Raw genomic sequence first — 9795 nt, 5'->3', positions numbered from 1 at the left:
ACACAGTAAGAAAATAGAAATCCTATATAGAAAAAAAGATGCATCAAGATACATCGATAATCGTTTTATAATCGCATCGCAGCCCTCTGAATCATAATCGAATCGAATCGTGAGGTGCCTAGAGATTCCCACCCCTAGGACACAACAATCCCTGAAAAGAGAGAGACAGAAAGACAGTAACACAATTGATAAACATTTCATCATGTACAGTGTAGTCCAACAACACTATTGAACACCGAATACAAATACATCACCAACAGCCAGGGTTCCTAAAAGGGGTGCTCTTTCAAATGAAATCAATCACATTATCTTTTTGGAATTTGAGGAAAATGTGCTCTCTAGTGCTGGACGAAATGGCGATAAAGAGGCACCTTATTTATGACAGTAAGACAGAGTATTTATGGACTTTCACATTCTGGTGAACCAGCAAAACAAGATCACTGCAAAATGGAAGCAGATATAAATACTGATGTTTTCTTCTGTCATTAAAAGCTATGCTGTGCCAAAAATATGACACAGGACTCAATATCCTAATGACAAACACAAGATCCAACACAAAAAGAATTCTTAGAAACTTAGAATCTTTTTGTCTAAAGATCTGACAGGTCAAGATAAGATTTTTCACAAATTTGTATTATAGAAGCAAATCTAATCTTAATTTTAGAATCTTATCTTACTGATCTCAAGTTAGGAAATCTTAACTTACTCGATTTAAGTCGACAATCAACTGTTGTGTCTGTTACCCAGCAACCGACCATACGCGCACAGCTGAAACGTAAACACGTAATAAAGCTAGTTAGTCAGACAGATAACGTCAGCTGTCGTTACTGGTGTAAAGAAAATCAAATAAAACTAAAGCGCGATAAACTGTAAGTTAATAATATTGTGCTCGTGCTTCGTGCTGTTTATCAGAGCGTCGCCGCTCCGCAGTTTCAGTTACATTTCCCAAACACTTTAGCCGACCGCGCTAGTTATTCCTCCTAATAAACAGACACACGTTCAGCTCTGTCTCCCCATTATTCACCACCATCACTGTAACAGTGTATCACACGAGTTTTCATCAACATTAACACACGAAGGTAATAAGAGGGGACGGTTGAAATCATGTCTGCAGCGTCTGGGGCTTTTAAACACTGTTAGTAAGAAAAAAACTCGCAAGTCAAAGCACGTAAAAGCATGTGAAGTCATTATGCTACTTATAGTGAACAGTGCTGCCTGTCACTGCACAAAACGTTAGAAAAAGACGATTAAAACAGAAGTTAAGATAGCTCTGGGGTTGTCTTAGTTAAGAAAATATTTAGGATATTTTGGCAACTTATGATGTTTCTGTACCGTTTTCTTATCTGGAAATAAGATTATAGAATTAAGATATATATATATATATATATATATATATATATAGATATATATATATATATATAGATATAGATATATATATATATATATATATATATATATATATATATACATACATATGTATACATATGTATATGACAGACATTCAGATACTTCTGACCTTCCTCAATGTCAGCAGAGGAAACAACCAAAATTATCAAAACGGGCCATCTATCACCTTGGAAATACTGGACTGACAGTCAGTAACACAATTTTACATATTTTGGTTACATATTTTGGCTTTATGCAATTGTAGGCTTCCATTTCATTTATTTCATACATTTATACATTCAGGTTCAAGCAGTTGTGTGTGACCAGGCTGCCAAAAATATCAAGGCCCTTCAACTGCTGGGGGCAACTATGAACCCTCATGGAGAAGAAGAGGGTTCCAGTAGTGTTCAATGTCGTTCATTTGATCAAGTCGATAAGCAACATGTTCAAACATGGCTTGAAAGTAAAGATTAAAATGTATTTTACTGCCTGTTTCATGAGCCACACTCCCTCCACTTGTAAATAACCAACAACCACACAATATCCAAAACTGGAATGTCATAGATTTGTCTCACAGACTAAGAGTGTACCTGAATAGGAGCAAAGGAATGGTCAATTATATTTTGATTACAATTCTACTATAAATGTTATTTACACACTGAAAGACACACTATTCTTTGGAGGCACACAGCATGATTCTATGAGATAGACAAGATGCACTTGATCAGAATGGCCCCAAAACTGTCTGACAAGCATACACTCCTGCCAGCATTTTCAAAAATGAGTGTGAGCTACACCACACAAGTTTTCAGTCACACCATCTCTGCTGGTAGGTCTGAAATGACGTGTAATTTACATACCGAATTTTTCTATGAACTTTACAAAGAACAGAGGGTGCATGTCACAGACAATATTCGCATAGCATTTTCAATCCAGCAATAAATGCAATGGTTACACTAAAGAGACTCCTGCCAGAGGCCAAGCACACAGCTGCCTTTGTTGAGAGAATGAACAGGTTGTTTGATGTCCTGAAATCAAGGTGACAACTTCCCACGTGTACTGAAGCCATAGAAGTTTCCACTACTTATGACAACGCATACATTAGCGTATTAACGCCCAAAAATACCTTCTTAACTACTCTGAAGATTAAACAAGGACTCAAACCTGTGGCAGCGCCCTCTCAGCATCCATAGTGAGGAGAAGCTGGCACACCAACAGAGCTGTTTGGACTTGGTGTCAAGATGGCAATTCAGGTCCTGAATTCCCTACAAAGAGAAACACAGCACACCATACAAACCACATAAACACTGACAATTTGGCTTAGGTGCTCTGAATTTTGTTTTACCAAATAAATGAAATCAAATTAAATGCTGACTATTGCTATTTGTCTTTCCAAGGGCCGGGCAGAGAGTGCCTTGCCAAAATAGTATGTGCCTCACAATGAAAAGTGTCCTCACCATTCCCGAGAGGTGCACAGGTGCAAGGATCAAGTATCTGTGTACCTCAAAATTAAACCAAGACTTCATTGAGGTAAGTGACAAAAATGACACATAAGGTAAGACAATAACAGACGGAAAATCCAATAGTTTAAGGTTGCTTTCTTACAGAATCTGCTTTCCTTGATTCGTGGAAAAGGGGGTCACAAGTACAACCCAAGTACAAGTAGACAAGGACATCACCCTTGTGGCCACCACCTCTACGGCGCTCTCCTTCATTACCTCCTCCAACTACTACAAACACAGAATGTCCCTGTTCAGCATTTAACCTTGAGGAAAGTGAGGTGAGATGAACAATAACAGAATGTAGTAGACATTTTAGATAGTCCTGAAATACATATATTTATTTAACACACTTGTATCCTTATCCTTTGATTTGCTATGATTCTTAGGTTGTGATGACCGATTGTATTAAGGAGGAGGCACTCGCTTACATTGCAGGCCAGCTTATCCGGGTCCTCCAGGAAGATCAAACAGTTTGCAAGTGTGGAACATGTGAGCAGTTGTTATGCAACTTACCTCACCATCTTCCATGAACATCCTGAGCACGCCAGCCTAAGTAAAACAAAAACAACAGAAAAATGGGTGATATGGAGGACAGGGGGTGAAATCAGAGACAAATAAAAATCTAAAGAGGCCACAACACAACTACATTGCCACACTAAAATGTTAACCTTCACAGCCTGAATATGTAGTTATTTAAAGTGAAATTAAGCTATAAAAACAATTTATCAACAAAGCTGTTTGCCTACATTGTATACGACAATACACTACTGTTATTCAAATATTTTCCGTTCTCTCTGGTTTTCCAACAATTGTTAAAATTCTTTTTTTTTTTCTTAAACTCACTTTCAGGTGCAGTGACACAAGAGTCAGCAACAGGTTTAACCAGCGGCAAACGCTCAGTAATTGACGCCGTCTGACGTCAACTACGAGGAAACAAGAAAGTATTTAACATCACTTCGCCTCTCTACAGGTTTTCTGCTCAAACTCTGTTCTGTTCCGGCGTTTGAGAGGAAGGCAGTTAACGTCGTGAGCTGCGTGAGTAAAAGAACAAAGCCTAATTAGCAAGTTTTAAATGCTCGGCAACTCGCACCAGCTCAGCTGTTAGCTAGCTAGCTAAGTTAGCTAACTAATTTAGCTGCGATAAATATAAGTTAGCATGTGAAACGACTTCACATGCCAGCTTCGAAAAATACCTCCGTTGTACTTATTAAAAACAAAAACAAGGCAGGAATTTGAAATTTTAACTGACACAAAATAGTGGCAAAGCTGTAACTAACCGCAGCTTCCTAATCGGGAATACTGGTCGTTTTCCTGCGGGCTTCTAAATTTCCGCTCATGGCGGCCGCCGTTAAGCGGTTCGCGCTCACTGACCTCCTCGCTACACAGGCACTTTTACAGTGTTTTATAACTTGAGCTGAACAGCTTAAAAACATGTCGGCGGTACTGAAACATTTAACGCTGTTCTGTGTTGAGAAAAATGAGTACTTTTTTTAGAGTGAAAATGATCAAATATTTATAAACCATAATTTGGGTCAAACGCTCCATATTAACGCGTTCACTTTGCCCTCTAGCGACTGACGAAACCGGAAGACATTCTTAAGCGGTAATTGTCCTCTACAAGTTCTCTAATTTCGTTTTTTCAACAAACGTGGTAGTGTAACAGTTGGTACGACAGTAATTCAGAAGTCGTATCACAAATTTAAGTTAAATTTAGTGTGTTTTTGTAATGTCGTGATTCTTCACAGTAGGCATGTCTTTGTTACTGTCCCTTTCTTTAGGGTGCAACAATGTGCCGTTTCAGTCAGCAGTGGGGAGGATCTCCATTTTGCCTGTATGTCTTGATCCTCTTTCCGAGTTGCTGCTTTTGCATCGCCTCATCTCTGCCCCTTACGGCTGCACCTCTCTTTACGGACAGACCTTTTGCAGTCATTTGGAATGCACCCACCCATGTGTGCAAGAAGCTCAAGATCCCTTTGGACCTTTCTGCATTCCAAGCTGTAACAACACCAGCCAGTGAACCTGATCAGTTTCTCTCCCTCTTCTACTCCTCTAGGTTTGGACTGTATCCATGCGTAGACACTACTACCAATAAGGAGTATAATGGGGGTATTCCCCAGAAGGGAAACCTAACAGCCAACATTGAGAAAGCTTCTAGTGATATCACAAAGTACATTCCTGAGTTCAGGACTGGCTTGGCTGTGATCGATTGGGAATCATGGCATGCACTGTGGGCAAGAAACTGGGGCTTCAGAGACATCTATCGGAAGCTATCAATTCAATATGTCAAAGAAAAACTCCCATCTCTATCACCTAACAAGGTTGTTACTGTTGCCACTGAAGCGTTTCAGAAAGCAGCCAGGTCTTACTTAGGAGAGACATTGAATTTGGCGATCAGACTACGTCCAAACTACCTCTGGGGTTACTATCTGTTTCCAGATTGCTATAATTACAACTGGAATGACCCAGCGTACACAGGAGAGTGTCCAGCAATAGAGATAACCCGTAATAACAACCTTCTTTGGCTGTGGGAGTCCAGTACAGCTTTGTACCCTTCTGCATACCTGCCACTATCTCTGAGGGAAACTACCAAAGCAGCTCTCTTCGTCAGAGGCATGGTAAAGGAAGCTGTGAGGGTGTCTGCTCTTCCAAAACAAATCTACAAGGCACCTATTTATGTCTATCTGCGACCTCTTTTCCGTGATCAGAACAAAGTATACTTGAGTGAGGTGAGCCTGTTGCTTCCGGAATTGTTAAGGCAATGCACATTGAGTATGGTATTGAACTTGCTTTACAGACACACATTTTATGTTGTCAAACTTCTAATTTCCAAATTTAATTTTGATCTTTTGTATTTTTTTCCTTTCTTCAGGCAGATCTAGTCAGGACTATTGGGGAGAGTGCAGCCTTAGGTGCATCAGGGGTAGTGCTTTGGGGTGCAAGTGCTGACTACAGCAATAAGGTAACATAAAATGCATCAGTGTCCTATTTTTGTCCAATTTTGTCCTAAGCATCACTTAAGACTTGATATGAGGGGTGTCAAGTAGAATAGGAAATTTTCTAATCAAATGTATTTAAATTTTACATTTTTTTTAACAAGCAGGCTACAGACCAAAATAGTGACACACACCACAGTACAGAATTGATTCTGATAGATAGATCTAGGGCCAAATATGTAATCTGCGATGGGCCAGTATTTCTCTAACTTAGCCGATCCTGAGAGCAGATCGGTGATGTAAAACATATGAGCCATATTTTGCCTTAGGAACCAGGATGTAACTGCTACACCATTTAAGAGGGAAACAAGCGAAAAAGAAGCTGACTTCAGCTATTGAAAGTTGAAAGATTGAAAAGGGATTAAAATAGAAAAAATGGCTCTGTTTCTGCTTGATCATTAACTCATTTTTGCCATTTCACAGAATCAAGTAGGTCAGTATTTGTCCTGTTTGCTGATATTTGCAGTTAACTTCACAGTAGCAATTACAGTGACAACTTGCAAACCCACAACCTAGCTAGCTAATGTTAGTTGCATTACTTCCTGTGTTTTTTGCTGTAACGTTATCATGGCATTTGTCCAAACACAGTTTACGGCAAAAGGTTTAATGGCCACGAAGATCATTTTTTAAAAATATGGCATCATTTTAAAATACCTTGGAGTACCTTATTATTGTTATACCACCCAACTCTACATATTCCCCTGGGGTTCTTTGAAGTTCTTTGTGATCGCTCAGAATATTGTACATCTTGCTCTTGTTTTTTGTTGCATGACCACTCCAGGAAAGGGTTACAATTAGGCCTGGGTACCAAAATCAGTACCCAAAAGGCACAGAAAGAAACTCTGTACCCAAAGGTATAAAACAAATCACCTACTTTAGATAACGTGGACAAAAATGACATCATAAAGGATTAATAGTATTAATTAAAGGGAAAAAAAAATAGAAAGAAACAAGAAAAAAGCGAGAACATCTGAGTCTGACTGGTTCATTGATGTATGGAGAGCAGCATGTGCAACTATAACACACAGCCATAGAGGCCCACTTTAGGGTTGGGGTTAGAGTCTCAAGTTCAGATGAAATTAAAAAAAAAAAGGGTGGTTAACATTAAATGAGGACAGTTCCAACTACTAGCTGCCAATACATCAAAACTGATGAAACATTTATATAACTCCTGGCCAAGACAGGTTGTTGAAATACAGAAGACAACCTGGAAACTCTTCTGTTAGACTGTTGTTTTATTTGGAATTATTCTGTCTCTCTCCTCTGTAGGACTCATGTGAAGCACTGGCTGCCTACCTGCCATCCACACTTTACCCTTATTTGACCAATGTAACTGCAGCTGCAAAACTCTGCAGTGATTCTCTGTGCCAGGGCAATGGACGCTGTGTCCGCAAGAACCCCAACTCGTTTGACTACCTCCACCTCAACTCGGATCACTTTCAAATTCAGGTGTGGAATGGGAAACAGCTGGCTATTGGCATGCCTTCTCTAAATGACCTTAAGGACTTTGCAGACAAGTTTACCTGTCATTGCTATGTGGGAAAAGAATGCTCTGACAGCTTGTCCATTGTGCCTTCCGTGACTCCAGTAGTTATTCAAGTATAATTTTCAAGTCTTTCAGCAACAAGCAAGTCTTCTATATCATTATGGCTTTATCGAAAAAGGATTCCTGATTTTGTAAAAGTGGAATCTTACACTAATTTTAAACTTTATTAATAATAAAACAAGATCATTGAAAGGGCTTTAATAAATGGAATTTTCAAATCAGTTTATTGCTTCTTGAATATTTTTGCCAGATTGGTCAGATTTGGTCAGATTTGTAATAAATCACAAAAATTTAAGAGGAACAGCAGGAAACAAAAACACTGTGAATCACCAAAGTCTACTTGAGGGCTAATAGCCTCTTGTGCAGAATTTTCAGACTGCTAAATGTGAGTGAGTTACAAGCCTGGTCTATAAGATCCTTGGCTGTAGCAGCTTCAGCCAGAACCAGATCAGATAAGCTAAACAATAGTCAGCTTCATCAATTTCACTTTGCCCTGAGCAAAACAGTACAAGACATGCTTTGTTGGTTATCAAATAGCTCAATCAGTATGAAAACATTAGAAGACAGTTTTTTTTAATACAGTAATCTATATAATTATTGGTACACATGGTGATAATGGGCAATGAAAAAAAGCAATGAAAAATGTCTTTGTGGTTAATTAAGCTCAACCACACACTGAAAATATGAAGAGAAAAAAGTAAGTCAAAACCATGTGTTCCAATTTATCTCACCCCTACATTTAGTACTTTGTGCAACACCCATTTGCCAATACAACAGCCTAATATAATGCCTGATAAGAGTGAAGAGTACAGAGCAAGGATTCTAAACCTCTAAAGTGCAAAATCTCTACAGACTATTTTTTTCCTCTAGCAGTGCTCTTATGGATAATGCGTGTCAGCTCACCCATCGGGTTTTCAGTTGAGTTTTAGTCAGGGGACTGGGGGCTGGAGCATCCTCTACCATACTTTAAAACCATACGTTTTGCCAACCCCATCTTAAGTGTTTATCAAAAAGCTCTTTTTTTTTTTTTGTCTTGTTCTGACCACCAGTGCATCTCAGGGTGAAACGGGCTAATGAGAATAGAAAGTTAAAATAATTTCATGGGCTGAATAGGATTGTGTCACAGGCCTGACATGGCCCGCAGGCCTTGTGTTTGACACATGGGCATTAGGAGGACAGCTCTGACTAGCAGTCAGTGCTTTTTGGATATGCATGTTACATGTGTTTTAAAAGATCAACACCTTCAGTTTCAAGCTTTGAGACCACCTACTAATGAAAGATATTTACACTGAGCCTTGATAAGATGAAGTAATTTAGGTGATATGCCATTACAGACAGTATCATAATCTCTCTGTGACAAATTCCATTCCAAGATATGAGTTCCTCGTATTGATAATGTTCACCATTTAGAAAAATTGGTTGAAACACCAAACCCTCATCATACGTATCTTCTTTAAGGGACGTTTTCCATGCTACTAGCACCTGCTTGTGGAAGTTTGCTAATGTTACAGGGTGTCTATTACACATTAAAATAAAAATTTTGGGTATATAACCAAAACGAACTGGTAGCATCCAAACAGTCTTTAATCCACTTAATTTAAGAAATTATCCAGAAGAGGTCTAATCATTGTCTTTTGCATTATATACTCTATTTTTATTTTTTCAAATAAACATAAATACCATTGGGTCTATAGTTGTGCAATTTTGGCATCATAAAGGGACGACTAGAAATACTCTCTGAAGAGCCTAGCCTACACTCTGAAATACTTACAGCTTTTTGAATCTGTACACTGAATTCTGGCAAAAAAAGGTTTTACTTACTAATATTTCAAGATATCTAACTTATTCTTCAACTTGAATTCTATAATTCAGTCATTATTTCAGATTTACTTTGATTCACTGACAGACTCAATGCTTCTGAGAACAACATTTGTAGCATTTGTAGGGGATTAGCAACCTAACTTAGAAACAGATATGTATTGTCTGCCAGTTGACTAATAACATACACTTGTTCTGATATTTTGATACCCTCTATATTAGAGCAGTGCTGGATGTGCAGTGCTGTGAAAAAGTATTTTCAATTTTAATTGTGAAAAAATTTTTTTTTCTACAGCAAACAGGTTTTTGGCAGTAGGACCCTAGAATTACTTTCACTGAGCGCTGACTGGCAAGCTGATGAGCTCATTGGCTGAGGGAAGCGGTTCACGCTCACTGACATCATGAATGTACATGAGGTGCCACTGTTAAGTCCTGTAACTTTAGTTCAGAAGTGTTTTTAAAAAATATAACAGCAGTTTTGAAATGTTTTATTCTGTTTTATGTTCAGGAACACATTTTTCTGTATAAAATGTTTAAGCATTTGCAAACT

At 38.5% G+C, this 9795-nt stretch overlaps 1 protein-coding gene across 1 annotated transcript; it reads left to right on the top strand.

Annotated features, from left to right (window-relative positions):
- Positions 1-3866: 3866 nt before the first annotated feature.
- LOC118812719 (hyaluronidase PH-20-like) lies at positions 3867-7486 on the top strand. Its single transcript, XM_036577828.1, has 4 exons — positions 3867-3923; positions 4667-5614; positions 5758-5847; positions 7151-7486. Exons 2-4 carry the CDS (start codon positions 4676-4678, stop codon positions 7484-7486), a joined length of 1365 nt encoding a protein of 454 aa, XP_036433721.1. The 5' UTR covers positions 3867-3923; positions 4667-4675.
- The last annotated feature ends 2309 nt before the right edge of the window (positions 7487-9795 follow it).

This window comes from Colossoma macropomum, unplaced genomic scaffold (assembly GCF_904425465.1).
Source record: "Colossoma macropomum unplaced genomic scaffold, Colossoma_macropomum, whole genome shotgun sequence".
In the NCBI taxonomy this organism is placed as follows: domain Eukaryota; kingdom Metazoa; phylum Chordata; class Actinopteri; order Characiformes; family Serrasalmidae; genus Colossoma; species Colossoma macropomum.
This window is presented reverse-complemented; position numbering and strand designations above follow the sequence as displayed.